This window comes from Bombus bifarius, unplaced genomic scaffold (genome assembly GCF_011952205.1).
Source record: "Bombus bifarius isolate JDL3187 unplaced genomic scaffold, Bbif_JDL3187 scf7180000007992, whole genome shotgun sequence".
Classification (NCBI taxonomy): Eukaryota; Metazoa; Arthropoda; class Insecta; order Hymenoptera; family Apidae; genus Bombus; species Bombus bifarius.
In genome coordinates, this window is record NW_022884373.1 from 3,716,214 (window position 1) to 3,733,165 (window position 16,952).

Here is a 16,952-nt window from a genome sequence, read left to right on the forward strand (position 1 = left end):
CCCTTCACGGGAACGCACTTGCGTTTAATTGCTTTTCAAGGACAGAGAAACGACGGAAATGGAGGAGCAAACGGGCGATCGATCTGCAGGACGAGCCACTCGATACGTTTTCTTTTTTCGCTTCTTTACTTATTCTTTTTGAAATATTTGCTTTATTTTTAATCGTGAGAAGTTTGATGGCGGTTATGATGCTTGGACAAAGGGCTCTGTTTATTTTTTCGTAATATTTGTTTTAGTTTTAATTGTGAGAAGTCCGATGGTGGTTGATAGCTGGGTTAAGGGCCCTGTTTATTCTTTTGTAACGTTTCTTTTATTTGTAATCATGCGAAATTGTTGATGGTGGTTGATGATTGAATTAAAGGCTCCGTTTATTCTCTTTTAATTGCCTCCGCTCGATGCCCCCACTCCTCCTCTAGCCCTCAGAATTTCCAATAAACTTAACAAACGCACGCGGCGGTACGACGAGTGCCAGACGTGGCAATATATTTTAATTAACTCGATATCAGCGATAAATATCAACTTCGCCGCGAGTTTTTTGGTACAGTTAAAACACAGTTAATCGCATACCTGACGATGAGCCATGTTCTTTCCGATATTCGCCCATCCGTGCTACGTTATTCAACTGATTCCGAGATCTATAAGAAATCGAAACGCGTTTCTTCTTTCTCCTTTTCTGAACTATTCGAAATCGTATTTATCGTCAGGGTTATTAGCGACTGCCTATTAGAAAACAATTAAAAATAACTTAATTATTAGAAGATAATTCGTTAAAAAACAGAAATATATGCCGATACTTTTTGTAGTCATTATACATCATGTATAATAACTGATATTTGTACGACGTGCGTTGTGTCGCCGTTGGTCGTCATGGTGGTCAGAAACGTATAAAGACGTGTTGAATAAAATATGGTCGAGAAAAATGGAAATTGCGAGAAATAAGCGATGATTCTAGGTATTTTCGAGGGAATTTCCCAAAGGCTAGCATGCTGAGAGGCTATATGTTAGGGAGCCAGGGATCAAGAACCACTATGCACCATCGATAACGTTCACGCATTCCTGTAACGTGTCGCAGAAACGCGAAGAAAAAGCGGCGGCAACACGCGATAACGGTTGCCGGGATCTTCGTCGTGTCACTGGGTCGCAATACACATTTTCTAGCGGCATTTTCTGACCCCGCTTCTCGCCGCATCCGTTCACCACGGGGTACACCGGAATGATGATAAATACAAGGAGAAACATTTCCTAGGGGAGATATTAATTTGTTCCGTCGAGCCGAGCGTATGGCAACAGGGACGCGATACTATACTACCGCTCGTCTATACTTTCCGTGTATTTTGTCATTTTCATATTGACAGCTTTGTATCTCATCTTTACGTCGCCCAGAGCTGTGTTTACATACTTCGATAATCTGTACTTTAGTATCTTCAGCTGTCTTGGATATCTTTACAATTTTTAGATATTCTTTGTCTTATTTTTATTACGGTCTTTCATCAATTCTTTTCTTTTCTCTCTCGATATTGTTTATCGTTCTTGCGGCTTATAATTCCTCGTGGTACGTTGACGCTCTCGTTTTAGTGGAATCCCTTTTTTTTCTTGTCTTCGTGCTATTTCCTACGACGTGAATCTCGAATAAATAAATTATAACGATCGACGATTGAAATTCCTCTTGCCGAAATAAATCTTGAAAAGAGTGCGAATCTTCAGCTACTTATTTGTTATCTAATCCCTTCGAAAATGTCCAGGAAGTCTCGTCAACCGACTACGCGTTTATCGACGCCGCTGTTTTAACTTGACCAATGAAATTCGTACGTGTAATTGATGAGATTAACCGCTGTCGAATTTTTCATCCAGCTGAAACCATCGCGAGGTATCATGGATTACGAGGCGCAATTAAACGAAGCACGCTGAGATTTATCATCGTGAAGCTAATTAAAAAGTGGGAAACGAGAGATCGTCCGTTCCGTTCTGTAAACCGGCATTGGCCCAGTAAGAATCTTCGTGCAACATTCGGCTGTAAAATTAACCATTCGTTCCGTACACTGTCTCTTCCAGCTTCGGTGCACTCGAATCCCTCGATTTATCTTATTTCGCCGGTCGGCGAAGTTCTTAGCGTCGCCGATGGTATTTCGATACATTCGCGAGCTTGAGTCTCGATCTTCGTTTGAGATACGACGTCTCGTACGATCTGGCCGTGCTCCAACATTCTTTCCCCCTGGTGATTTTACTTTGTATACTACAACGATGTATTGTCGACTACGACGAACGCCGAACGAATACCGGCGATATTTCGACGTTCTCGCGAACACAAGCTTTGAAAAATTCGTTAAAGCATAGAACGTGATAAGAATGGGAATATCGGAGTCTCTATCGGTGCTTGGTTTTTACCACTTTACATTTGTTGAGAAAATAAGAGCGGAAATAATGTCGTTTTGAAGGTTTACCTTCATTTTCTAAAATTGCGTCCTCGGTACCGGTTATTGTCGCCAACATGCGAGTAACGTTACGTAATACGTGGTAATTTTCGGAATCACGAGATCGTCGGCCTGATAAAAAGATGGCAAATAAAAAGGAGAAGGATGAAAGTGCCGGTTGGCGAGACACGTGGTTTCGTAATAACGCTGAATGGGAAGAGGAAGCAGACGGAAAAAAAAGCAGGTGGAAGTCGTGGGTGGAAACGAGCCAGTCTATTGTTTGTCACGGGCAACTATCTTGACGCTTTGCCTGAGTCTACAAGCGTGTACATGCGCGTGCTCGTTTCGCAGAACGTTGAAACAAACGCGGCCTTGTTCTGCATGTTAGACGAAACCTTGAAGAGAAGATTGAAAAAGTGCTAACGCTAACTTCTATCCTTCTAATGGATTTTTAATCTCTATTATCTGTTTCGCTGTTGGGCAAATACCATAACTGAATCTCTCAGAAGCTGCTGATCGACTTCGCTTTTTATGGGCCTTCTGATCGAACACGATTCCATCGCACAAATACACGATTACACAAACATACGGTATAAGTACTTTTTGCAGAGAGTTTCTCGATTGCAAGTTGCAAAAGTACGCAAGAAGAAGAAAACGCACGTTCGTTGCGTGTGCATTAAGCGTAATCGAAGCGTTTCTCGAGTAGCAAAAGAAATCATCCACGAGGATCGACGTTTCTGAATGAACGGACTGTCGCTGGCGAAACGAAAGCCTCAATCAGTTTGCAACGGCGCGTGTGAGTCGGCATAACGATGGGGACAATGCACACTGGTGAAAGTTTGCACGCAGACAAGATGCAGAGGCATTCGTCTCGGGGATGCGCGCTGAGAACAGAAATCTTTCGCCTCGCCGTGATTCTGTCGAAGGAACGTTGCCAACTATAGATTTCGCGAACAAGGAGAACGTACATCGTATCCTTCTATCCTGTAAACGCGATGAAAACTTCTTCGAATCACCTGCTGCCGCTTCGTGGTTACATTTTGATATTGCAGAATATTATTATTTTTACTACTCGGATCGACTTGAGTCAATGGAAACGTGACGATCGTGCGGTTTCAAGCGATAGAAACGTGCCGATCGACAATTTCTTTCAGCAACTTGGAATAGTGGCTGTCTGATGTTTGAGAATATTATTATTTCGTCACGTATAGAGTCGTTTAATAAGATCCATTCGGTTTCCAGGTAATAAGCTCAGGATTGTCGGCAATTTTACATTTCGAATTTCTAAAGAAATCCAAGGCGACGAGAACGATCGTAGAGAGAGAGTCGTTCGTTCGACTTCGCGTTTGACTTGCTTCCAACCTCGTTTCTCACACGTAAATGGGGGAACGATTTGCGAGAGAATGGCTAACCGTTCACCTCGGGGCCACAATCTTTTTCTCTGTCGGAGCCACTTGTCCCTGTCATCCCCGAAATTGCATTGTTGCACGCGAACAGAGACACTACGTTTCAAAAAAACATCCTCCGTCTTCCAGTACTTTTACCGATCGTTCTTCTTAAACGTCGCCCCGTTTATGTATTCGACGTGACGTTTAACAATTCCACTCGTCCTAACAAAAAACTTCGCTGCCCTCCATCCTCGTCCATGTTTGTCGTAAACCGAATCGTTACTTCACATCGTTAGAGAATTTCTTAAATTTCAGAAGAACACGGGAGAATCGTTATCCTACGAAAGTGTTATTGGTTGCAGAGAAAAATTGTTAATACGCCACGTTTCGACGTTCTACGTTCCGATACTTCGAGATCCAAAAGATTAAACCCAGTAGCAGGTATAAAGCACAAAAGCGCATCGTAGAGAGGAGGTTTCATCTCGGTGAAATAGCGAGGGGAGTTTGTCGCGATTGGAGGCCAATTGGGAAAAGTTACGTTTTATTCTTCGACAAAACGGCTGGTCCCGGATCGCCTCACCCTCGATAGCCCCCGATAATCGAGGGTTGCGGCTTAGAGCTGCCCTTTTACCGCCACGATCGTGGCAAAATATTGCTGATGTTCCTCCTATCCGCCTCTCTTTTCACGTATACGATTTTTAATCCAACATCTCGATAAAATTTAATCGAGCAGGATATTGCCGTTTCGATGGAAACGCGATCTAAAGCGCACTTGATCTCGCGTCCGCGCGTATTTTCCGCTTTGTCGGAATTTCCATTTATTCGATGTCACGTGGAGGTACCGATGGCCTCGAATAGCCGAGCCTCCCACTGCATTGTTAAAAGATACGAACGAACCTCGTACGACGAAACATTGTTTTTGCTGGATGATTTACTGCCTATAAATCGCCGTCCTCGGTTTTTCGTTATTGCACCAGGTGGACACGGTATAATCGAGGTACGCTTTCGAGCATTGCGATATCTTTCGCGTATACGTGTTCGCAATTCGTTAAAAGCATCGTCGAAAGTGTGCGTTCAATTGAGAAACTCTCGATGAAATTGATCTTTGTCAAATGTTTATTCCTCTTTTGTTTCCTCGAAATGTTACGAAATATTAGGTTGTTGAAAAGGTTCGTGGTAGATTTGAAGAAAAATTTGCAGATTATATATTTTCACGGAATTAGAATTTTATTAAAGGATCTGTACCTAAGTATTCGGATTTGCTTCTTGTGAATTGAAATGGTCAAAAAATGAAGTTGATCAATTTGGATTCTAAGAGATTTATATTTGTTACAAGCCACAATTTTTCCATCGCTATCGTACAATTTTCCTTCCATAATTCACGCGTTAAGACGTTAGAGATTTCCACAGCTATAAAAGAAAAATGGTCTTATGCGAACGTTGTAAGAAGGCTTTCCCAGTAAAATTCAATCAATCTGTGTCGGAGTACTTTGCAACTGGGAAAGTACGGCCGCCAATAACGGCAGCATTTGCATGGACAGTGAATTAGGGTTGGAGAGTACCCTGGGAATCTTCGCTCGAGCTTCTGGTCGCTTCGTGAAATGGGTCGAGGCAATTTCTATGCAAAGTATCAGCGGATAAAGCGAATTCTCGAGCAGGCGAACAGACGCCTCTAATCAGAGTGCAAGGGCCGTCGCGACGCCCTTGTACGTGCGCGTCGTCGTAGCTTTCTCATTTGCGACTCAACGAGATCTTATTTTCGGTCAAAATTACCCAGCCAAATACGCTCTAACTTAATGAATTTTATTTTCACTCGAAATTACGTCGAACACCCGTTGGAAACATTTTATCATCATTGAAATGCAATTCGATACATATGGATTAATTGCGGATCTTTTATGTAGATACGGGAATTTTAAGATGCAAAAATATCCAAATTCTCCGTCATAATATCCTTCAAATTGTATTAATGAAAACATGAATTCGTACAAACATAAGCCTAATAATTATTGTTATATAGCATAACTATATGCTTGAAATTCTGATCGACGAATACTTCAAAGTTCAAAGCACGCTTCAGAAGAAAGCGCAACATCTTCAAACGGTTACAGACCTTACAAAGTTCGAGGAGTATAATGGCGGAATTTCAGATAGCTGAAACAGGCAAAGCCCTGGGTCGCAGGATAAAACGCGTCATCGCATATTTCACGAGGTCACGCGTATCGAAGGGACGATTTATCGTCCCAGAAGAATGACTCCCGTATGCTGTGTGCACACCACGCAGTCAGGAGGCTCGTAAGTTCTCGCCGAAAGCTCGCTCTCGAAGCCAGATATATTTCTCCGGTTGATCCCGTGACACGGTCCACGATATACAGTTACGAAAGTTGCGTAACAGGGCCTCGAACCTGGCAACGTTATAAATATAAAAAAATAACGGTACGGGCTGTACGGTGGACATTGTGTCCAGCCACCCTGCTGCTCGTTATCGTCGCCTTTCCATCGATACTCTCGCTTCCAGTTAATTAGCTTACGACTTTTCGATGTTTTACTACCGTATACGTAAAATTCGTCAATAACTGATTCTCGAAATGATAAACGCGTATGTGAAACGAAGGACGAACGAGACAGAAAACAATCGAAAATGTACAGTAATTGTAGGAAGTTTTTATTTTTACAGATAACGAATGCAATCTGACATTCTCTATTGGTAATACCATTTTCAGCGGACACGTGGAATTAATTATTGAAACGATAAACGTGATAGGAAAATGAGACGAAAATTTGAGGATCTGCAGGAATCTTTTATTTCTGAGAGAAACGAGTATTATACTCGTTACTATACTCGTAAATTCGTAGATCGATTATCGAGATGGATGAACGAATGAAAGGAAAACGGAATGAAAGAATGGGAAATTGTACGAGTATCCATTTTTTTAAAGGAAACAAGCGTAATTTCGTTGAAATATTCCATTTTCGATGTTTTACTACTGTCCTCGTGAATTTATGGACTGATTAGCGAGATGATAACCACGTGAAGCAAAAAACGAGACGCAAAGAAATTCTAGGAACTTTCGACTTTTAAGGGAAACTAAACGGGATTTCGTGCAACTATTCGCGATTTTCCTGGGAACCGGAAGATTTCACGGGAATCCCACGAAGCGTACGGTCAAATCGCTTGACACGAATTACATCGTCGGCTCAAGGTTGTCCAAGAAACCTAAATTTACTTAACTGTCGTCAAATTGACTTTACGGCTGCCGGTCGAGAAAGTTTGCACGGCCTCGAAATCGGTCTCCATTAAGAAAGCAATTACTGGGAATAACGATACGTCTGGAATCGCGTGCTGTGCGATAAGTAATTGCAAGTTTGTTTCGGGATCATGATGAATCGAAACATCTCGGCGAAACGTGGCAGAATTTTCTCACCGGGAAAACGATGGGAAAAACGTTTGAACGTGGATATTTCTTCAAAAGTGAAAACGAACTCTGCCACGACTCTTGCCATCGAACGAATAAAATACTATATTAATTCGATACGAGGTGGAAAATAAGCGGTTGTTGGAGATGGTTCGATATCATCTTAGCAAATTTCAAGGCGTGTTCGACAGAGAAGTGTTCGTGGTTTCGTGCTTCAACGAGCGTCCTCATTTCCGCGCGGCTTTCGTGGTACGCAAGGTTCGAAAAAAATACTAAGCTTCCTCTCTCTTACTCTCTTTCTCTTCACGTTTCTACGTTCGCAAGTAGCAACATATTTTAAGGCTGCCAAAGGAAAATAATGCGTTCCGCGCGACTTACCACGCCGCACATGCTTCTCGAGACCGCCTCGTATATTCCGCGAACGTTGCGTATTAGGAAAAAAATACAACACTCGTGGATCGTGGTAAATTTTGGTGGCTATCGTATACATTTATTGTACGATTACATAGTCACAGATGGATTGTCAAGCGAAAAATTGCATAAAAGTTAAATCGTGATATTTTCATATTTTCTCGTCGTTTAGAGTTTCTAACTGCGTTCATGGTTTTATACGCAAAAAGGAAGAAAGAACATCGATCGATCATTTCCTCGAAACCCATTTCTAGTTAGATGATTAATTTACGAGTGAAGTGTAGTTTGGATACACTTGGGCTTTTAGTTGTTCTTCGATAATTAAAGTTAATCTTCGCTCACTGTAATTTTCTTCGTAGCCGAAGTTTTTCGTCTTTGATCGTTGCTAATGACTATAGTAGGGTCTAGTGAATTGCTTCGTGCCAAAAAGAAAGAGCAAACGTACATGTACGTAAAAACGTGTATAATACAAGGTCCATTTTTCAGTCATCATTTATCATAAGAGTAAGATTTACAAGCGAATTATAAGAGGATGGGAGGAAAAATTCGCCTATAAAAACATAAAAAGAATTCAATTGCAAAAAATAGTAAAAAGCTATTTGTACCAAAAAGAAGATACGATGTGGAATGCGCTGCTTAAAAACACCGAACTCAGAAAAAGGTCAAATACATATAAGGAGCCCTGGAAAAAAGATATTGAAAAAAATATCTTAAAAAAAAAGTAGAAGCTTTCGAATACGATCGGACAATGTAGGTCAACCAAATTCCTCCTTGCCCGATTTAATATTTGTAGACACATATATTGTACACCTAACATCGCCTACACTCTACACGATTCAATTATCTCGTCTATTAAAAAGGCACACCTCTCGAACAAAGCCCACTCGATCTTTCTGGTGAGAGTATTCGAACTTGGTCTGGTTGCATCTCAATATACAGACGTCGCTGTTCACAATAGCGCCAAAAGGGTCTCGAGGCCAAGTTTCCTCCTACAAGATTATATTAGCATGTTGAACGCGCTGCATGCTCTCGACGATGATGCATCGTATTCACATCGTAGCATTCACGTGGCATTCATAGCTATCCTAATCGTGAACGCGTTCCAGTTCGAGTGGAAGCATCGCGTGACGACGTTGCTGTTTCCCTCGACAAACAATCAATTATCATCGTGGCGTTCGCGCCATAGGTACGCGCGGTTGCTATACGTCTCTTCTGTTTACGTTGACACTCTGAACAGAGTGTTCCCGATGAATTTGATTTTGTGGGCGTTCTCCACTTCCATTAGCGGCGAACGTCTCGATTAAGCAGCCAAGCACGCTTCGGGACAATGCATTTCGCTAATAATAGGCGATCGACGTATGAAATTAAAGGGCAAACGCGTGTCAGTCCTAGTCGTGATACTCGTGTTGTCAGGTTGAAGAGCTCGTTTCCGTGCTGTCCCATATACCAGTTAGCTCTCTCGATACTCCTCTACTAACCTACTCCAAAATCGTGTACCTTAGAAAATTAATTGATGTTTCCAGCTCCAATCATGTCGGTGGATAGGTATCTCGCTGAAGTGAAACATCGACCACTTACTAAGTTAACAACTGCGAGGTGACTTAATTAATTTTGCTGCTGCAACCTCGATTAAGATCAACGATAGAATTTTTCTAATTTCTACTATTTTTTAAGAGAGACACACACGCGGTTACAATACCATCAACGATAGATGCGTATCTTACAAGAATGAAATATCGACCACTCGATTAATTTTGCTGTTCGAACTTGATTAAGATCATCGACAAGTATTCGTACCAAGGAATTTTTTCTCATCCTTAATCTTCTTTAACCGTACATGTTTCGTTAGAGTTTCATTGATTGATAAACGTTTTACAGAAGCGGAACATCGGTAGCTTATAAAACTAAGAAGTTCTTCTCTCATTCCCACACACCCAATAAAGATTTTTCTAACTGCGGTTCAAAGAACGAAAGAACGTCTTCGTGTTCTAACGTAGCTTCGTTTAATATTCCTATGAAAAATATCGTAATGATTCTCCTCGTCGACTTTTCCAATGGATTCTCGTTACAATGCTTGCGTGTACGTCATTCCACTTTCACTTTAAACGAAAATCTCGTGGTAAAGCGATCGGCAGTATGACTTAACGTGTACGGTAATCGCGATGAGCGACGACGATTACCAAGAAGCCTGTTAACGAAATAGGGCGATGACACGATGACGGTGCTACCTAGAGCACGCGAAACTCCAATCTTCGAAGCCAATCTTCGAAGGGTGGTGTTTCATTGTTGTTTTTTCCGTTCAACTCGTCTCGAAACACAACAGCCATCGTCGGCATGCTGTAAGTAGGCAAGTAGGCAGCCGGAGATATTGCCTGGTCGTTTTATAATAATCAATAGGTTTTTTTGCGCGGACTAATGCGCACTGCTGCGGTTTCGCCTTCTCACGCCTAGCTAGAACCTTACAAATTGGCTACACGAATGAAATTTTATGGCTAGATTGAATCAAGCCAAGAATCGCCGGATCACACCGTGACCCAATGTCTTCCTTAATTCTCTCGATTCTAGATTACCCAAGTTCAACCAAACGATCGCATAAATCGCGGGACGAGTTGCCGCCGGGGATAATACCGCTATTAATAAAATTGAAATTCCAGCCTATTTATCACGACGACGACTCGAATTTCCCTCGATTCTTAGTAACTGGAGAAGAGAATCCATTTTTGAGGAAAGTACCCGTAAACAGAGGTGACCAAACAATCGAGAATCCAATATCCAAAGTGCAAGTGCCAAGGGATTGTATTACGAGAGAACAGCCAGTTCGATCGATCCTCTCTTCGTCGAGTGTGAGCTTGGAAAAGAAAGATCGAAGGGAAACGCTTGATTTCACTTAACACCTTTTCCTCTTTCCAAGTTGTATGCTCTTTTTATCAGAAATGTATCGAAGAATTTGAGTTAAGCGAAATATGTGCAAATTTTGTTGCGGTGTTTCTTTAAATAATATCATTTTATTATTTGTGGTCTAGATGTACGTTTAAATGCGTTGATTAAATTTTTGTATCCCTAATAGCTCATTTTCAAAGATTGATCATTTATTTACAAGTCGATCATCCATGTTGCGAAAAATTGCAATAAAATTCCCTTCCGACCATCGTATCGAATTAATATCTATTTTAATGCACAGTTTATCGATTTGCTTCTCTGTTTGTCGAAACACGAAAACAGGAAACGCAACAGTTGCGTCAGCAGCGTTACACGTAGAGAAATAAACGTGGTACTGTATGCCTCAATAGCGAAGGAACAACTTAACGTTAACCAGACACAACTCTACTCTCGCACGCTTCCTTTCTAAACCGACGATGTTTCTTTTCATTGGAAAACTCCCTTTGAAATAAAAAGCGACAAGGTTCGTAGACTTCTATTGTCACAGAACAATTAGCAATTGCTCGAACAATGAAACGTTTCGCCAGTGTTGGTTTTTCCGGTATCACCTGTTCGAGGAGCAACGCGATGCACCCGTTCCACGAACAATGAATCATTCCCGTGGCCGTAAGGCTGCACTTTTAATCAAACTTTCCAACGAATCCGATCGTTATCATGGAAGAAATGAAACACGCGTCAGAATGTTCAGCTGGAGGCGAAGAAATGGGCTGGCAACGAGTTAATGATTAACAGGTAGAAATTTCTCCCATTAGGGTAAGATTATTGTTAACCAATTGCATAAAATCGATACGCGTTCGTTCTTTAATCAGCGAAGAAAACGATTGTTCGTACGCGTGTCTTCGATTCTGATTATCAGATACGTAGATTTTATGAACTGCGAAGGTGTACACCGCTCAACTGCGGAGGAGGACAATATCTGTTAAAGGGGAAAATCGATATAAACTTTTATAGATTCGATCGTCGATATTACACCGTATCTCGTAACTATAAAACCTAACGTTTTTAATTCGTATACAGACGCGAGATAATAACGGGACAACGTTAGAAAATTGCAAAAAACTGGCTCCAAGCTCTTTTTGCAGTTGCTATCTTCCTTCACGATAGGGACGGGAGAGAGTACATACGTTGCATTAAAAGTTTCTTTGCTTGGATAAATCAAGGTAGGACATCCGGTCGTGCGAAGAATTAATTCTAAAGAAAACGATGTCCCTGGTAACGAAGGGTTGGGTACGTAGAGAATAGGGAAAGCTGAAGGGAACTTGAAGCGAGGTGGCACAGTATGAAAGCAGTTTACTTCGTTCGAGACGAGAGCAACTCAAAGTTTTTCAGCCTTGAAACAATACTTTAACCACTTTGTGTACTTACGCTGTTCGAGCTGGTGCTCCCGCCTCGGTCGGTCAATTTACGAATCGAGAATGAAAGCGTCGAGCAACGTGTCTCGTATATTAGCGTAAACCGGTAGAAAAATAAAAAAAAAAGAGGAAATAATCTTGTTCTTAGAAATAGACAAAGAAGGGTGGAAAACAAGGAAAGCTGGGTGTCAAACGAACATAAAAATGGCACAGCTTTCCTCGTCACCCAAGGGGTACTGTGCCGGAACGCGTTCCCGTTTTTTTACATGGCGGGGATCCCCAGGAGGCCTACACCATGCCACACGGTATGTCCGTGTGGAAAATATGAAATTAAAGTGAAAAGAAAAACCAAATATATAGTATTTGGACAAAATTATAAAGAGAGCGAGAAGAGAAGTGTATAATCCTTAAGCCATCAGTCTCGTGGATGTATGCAAATCTCGTAAGAAGTTCATCTTTCTGATTTCGAAGTTCTTAATTAAATTAATCGTAGTCAAGCGGACGGTTTCGGGTGTGAAATGTTATCGCGACGACCAACGAATACCGATCGCCAACCATCATTTAAGAGGTGAAAGTATTTCAACGCTAATGACTCGTCGCGTATTTTTCCTGCACGCTCGTTCGATTACGTGCCTGCCACGTGCAACCGCACTTTCTACCGTGGAAAACCATCCCCATGCAGAATCAGAATCGTTCGATCGAACGGATCAAATCGTTTAATCGTTTCCCACACGCCAATGTTTTTACATTTATCTTTCGAATCTATTTATCGGTATTCGAGGAAGCCACGATGATGTTGCGCTCTTCGAGGCCTCCGACAGTTCTTCTTACATTTATCTCCTGACGAAAACGACAAGAAAAATCGACAACATGGAAAAAGATAAGGAAAATTAGACAATTTCGTTAATTCCAACCATACATATATATGTATATATATATATGTACGTATGTATGTATATTACCGTACGACGCCTCGATAAAGCGATTCGATAGGATTATCCCGAGATCGTCCGTGTGACCACAGGAGTGAAAACTTATTACTAAACACCGGCATACCCGATGCCGGTGCGTGTGCCTTATACGCTAAATCACTTAATCAACTACCTGCTTGTATACCTCTTCGATGAAACTGATAAATCGTAAACGAAGAAGAATCCACTAAACACGTTCGAAGCCGAGGTGCGCGACACACCGATCACCGGAACTCAAAGAGGTGGCCACGTTACGGAAACAGGACCTTTTATACCCTGGAAATTATTGATTTCCATCGCTCCGCCAGGCCGGTGCACGTGCGCAGGTCCTTGGTGAACGGCGCACGAGCACCACCGACGCGACGTTCCCACCAGCGAAATAAGAAAAAATAAAAGGAAATACTTTTTCAAGAAAGTCGCCCGCCCCCGACATGTTCATTTCCACGCGCCAGTGGCGCGATGTTCTGACGAGCGATTTTATGAACGGCGATAAACCACCAACGAATAGCTCGATCCAACGGGGGTAATTGCGAGGCGTTTTTACTACTGTTAGATAATGCAACGACTTTCGGTCGACGGGTTCATCGACTTGGTTACGTTTCAGCTCATGAGATTTTATAGGAGATTAAATATCGAGGAAATGTTAGGAGGATGGCGTTGTATATGGTGAATAAAATATGCATCCCACAAGGGTTAGTAAACGAACGAGAATTGCGTACCATGTGTAAATGCTTGCTCATAAATGGGGCTGTACGAAAAATGTTACTTGAAACGTAAATGTGTTAAAATGTATTGAAAAAGAAATATTGGAATATGGAGTGCGAGAAGGAATTGATATAATGTGGAATGTGAAGGATAAAACGATTCCATTAGGCTCGCAGATGGGTGCGATTTGACTCTTTCGTTGGTATTCCGAATTGCAGATGGCGATGCATAAAATTTCCTACAACTAACTGTACGTGCAGCGCATTTTTAATTGGGTGCGAGTTAATGAAGCCATTTTTTAGCCGAGGAATTCTTGCGGAGGATTGGATCCTTTACAAAACCTAAAATACGAACGTGTGGTTTAACTTGTCGAGCGATTGAATTATCGTAGAATAAACCTTGATGTATGTACACGAGATATTTTATAAATAATAAATCATTTTAAATGTTTGATAGGAGTATCTATATGTTTCATTTTTTGTAAAAAATTCCTACTTGCAATTTTCATAAAAATTTAATGGAACAATCGTATACGACAGCAGTACCCTCTGACGGAGAAGCGCTGAGATTATTTCATTGAGAAATTAGGTCATCATGTCTACCAACCTTTATTATACCTAACTTTCCATTAGATCTATCCTTCAAAAAATATTTACCCGCTATTTTAGTTAGTTGTAACTTGTAACTCAATGGAATTGATTCGTTTCTAACAAAAGTGAATAAGAAACTGCTTACTTCCACTGGATAGTACTAGGTATACTATTATAATTAGATTTCTAAATTTAGAATTTTAAATCTAGGATCTTTAAGAATAAATAGAATGCAGCATATAGTTTTGTTTATATATTCCTAGTGAATGACGCAGTTTTGCGTAGTTCACGATTAGTGACAGGCATCTGTAGCAATTTTATGAACTCTATTTTCTACATAAATGGAAGTTACGACGATTGAACGCAAATAAGATAGGATGCAGAAATCACAGATTAATAATTTCATGTGGTCATTTCAGTGAGTATTGCATGTAATTTTTATAATGGATTTCGCAAATATTTGGAAAGTTGAATCATACACTTCTATGTATATATTATACGTATATTTTTCAGTATAAATGGAAATGCTAATTCTCGTAATCCATGGCCAGAACTTTGTCAGAAGAATGAAGTCAAACATTCTTCTCGAAAAAAAGATTTCATAAATATTGCTGATGATGATAGAGCAGCAAGTTTAGATCATTCTGAGTATCCAGAACTTGGTAGTGCGCTTGTCAAGAGTAAAAATTTTGTTGTACCAAGAGATCATTGTTTGTCAAGACCCAACAGTGTGCAGATTGTATTACCCGTGCAGACAAGTATGGAATCAAAGAGGTCAAAATCCTTAAAAAGGTATAAGAAATCAGATAAAATTTGTATTAACCTTCAGGAAGCTTTACAGGTAACTGTTATTAATATTATGATTAAGTGGTTATTCTATAATGATAAGCGTTAAATAATTTTCACAATTCTATTTATAGAATACTATACACGCAAGTAAAATTGGAAAAGAAGTTCCTAAACTAAGGATTAATTTATACATGGGTAGTTTTGGGTTTACGATGCCAAACACATTGGGCAAAAACAAATGTTCAGATCTAAGGAGAGTGAGAATATGTATTTCTAAAAACAAGAAGCCCTCGAAACTAAAGAAATTAATTTTGTTAAACCGTAATATGAAAGCACAAATTAACATTGAGAAAAGAGAAGCGTTCGAACGTAAAAAAATGGAAGCTATCTATAGAGATGTTGATGCCATGAATTTTGATGCTTTAAAAATTACAGCCGATCCAGAAACAAATATAGATTATGTTAGAAATATGTGGACAATGACGCTGTATGATAAAGATCACAGAAATGTAAATGAAATAAATATTTCAGATAATACATTATCTCACAGACCAGATGTGATTGGGAAAATAAATAATCTTGGAATTCAAGGAAGACGATTGACAAACAGATTGGTTGGAAGAAATAGCAGAACAAATTTTTCTGATCTTGTCAGTGACATAATAGAGAATGATATTGTCAAACAGACGCTCTCTCTTCATATTGCAGACGACCTGAAGGAAGAAGGTCAAAATAGCACAGACATAGATGATAAAAGCCTTATAAAATTTTCTCGTAACTTTAGAGAGTAAGTACTGTAAGTAAGCGCTTATATTCATAAACAGCAAAATATTTGATACAATACTTATATGCTATCATATGACATTGTAATATACATATTTGTACACCTGACTCATTAATTCTTATTTATAGATGCAATAAACGATATAAACACATTACATTATCAAAATGTTTATCAGAACCTATCCTCTTTTCTATCCTATTTCCTTTCCATGATTATAACCTTATACAAAACATTATCGATTATTGATATTAAATTATTCTTAATTGATTTTAAAAATTCAAATACCTTACAGATACTGCACTAATATGTTAACAGTGGCCTTGAATGACAACCTTGAAAAATTCATACAAGAAATCACGAGACTCCAAAAAAGATTTCACGAGAAAAATCCAAACAAATCTAAGTACAAGCGTCGTTACTATTCCGGTTTGAAAGAAGTTCGTAAACACGTCGAATTGAAAAAGCTCAAATTCGTAATTATCGCTCCTGACATAGAAAAGGTCGAACTCGAAGGTAAATATCAAATTTTTCTTTCGAATGAAAAAAAGATGACGATCGTGTAATTTTAGACGGATTAGACGATCAAATCGATAAATTGCTCAATGCGTGTAAAAAAGAACATGTAGTTTACTGTTTCGGATTACGGAGAAGGAAGTTAGGATATTATACTCACGGAAAAGGGTTTGTAGGATGCGTTGGCATTGCAAATTATAGTGGAATTGAGGTAAGCAGACCATAATCCTTTAAACCATAACATATAAAACGCACAAAATATTTGAAAGACACTTTTTTCAGTTACTTTTCAAAAATGTTTTAACGGAACTTGTAGGCGCGAGGAACGCGTTCAAAAAACTAAATGGCGACACCGAATCAATTATCGATATATCAAAGGTGATCTCGGAAGATTATTTACTTTCAGAAAATATTAATGCCCTTTTGAAAATTTTGTCCTATAATATGCATAGTTGATAAAATAATCATAAAAGCGGTGATATATTTGTATTTATTACGTATTAATTATGTATATAGAAAATATTGATTGGCATGTGATTTATGAAATCGATACATATCGACGTTTGTTATAATAGATATATTTTTTATAATTTGAATTTATATTATTAAATGCATTATTATATAACAGATTGTTTAGAAATAGTATAATAAATAGTATATTCCAATCTGTATGTTGGCTTCG

At 39.7% G+C, this 16,952-nt stretch overlaps 2 protein-coding genes across 6 annotated transcripts in view; one reads left to right on the forward strand and one right to left on the reverse strand.

Moving 5' to 3' along the window:
- Positions 1 to 13,139, reverse strand: part of LOC117205599 (serine proteinase stubble-like) — a 77,071-nt gene extending 63,932 nt beyond the window's left edge. For 4 of the 5 annotated variants that reach the window (XM_033444188.1, XM_033444184.1, XM_033444190.1 and 1 more), the window contains exon 1: positions 13,023 to 13,139. The gene's annotated coding sequence lies outside the window, so the exon portion shown is untranslated. The remainder of the gene's footprint in view (positions 1 to 13,022) is intronic. The other variant, XM_033444186.1, reaches the window with a different exon arrangement.
- A 1,101-nt stretch (positions 13,140 to 14,240) lies between these two features.
- On the forward strand, positions 14,241 to 16,726 carry LOC117205602 (selenocysteine insertion sequence-binding protein 2-like). The gene is made up of 7 exons (XM_033444193.1): positions 14,241 to 14,348; positions 14,448 to 14,602; positions 14,698 to 15,025; positions 15,105 to 15,760; positions 16,050 to 16,270; positions 16,327 to 16,481; positions 16,553 to 16,726. Exons 2-7 carry the CDS (start codon positions 14,562 to 14,564, stop codon positions 16,724 to 16,726), a joined length of 1,575 nt encoding a protein of 524 aa, XP_033300084.1. The 5' UTR covers positions 14,241 to 14,348; positions 14,448 to 14,561.
- Positions 16,727 to 16,952: the final 226 nt, after the last annotated feature.

What these genes read in the sequence shown, in the direction of transcription:
- LOC117205602 (XM_033444193.1), top strand. Translation starts at nt 14,562, where the DNA reads ATGCAGAAATCACAGATTAATAATTTCATGTGGTCATTTCA. An exon ending in AATTTCATGTGGTCATTTCA is followed by an intron (nt 14,603 to 14,697) that starts GTGAGTATTGCA and finishes TATATTTTTCAG; the next exon opens with TATAAATGGAAATGCTAATT. An exon ending in TTTTCTCGTAACTTTAGAGA is followed by an intron (nt 15,761 to 16,049) that starts GTAAGTACTGTA and finishes AATACCTTACAG; the next exon opens with ATACTGCACTAATATGTTAA.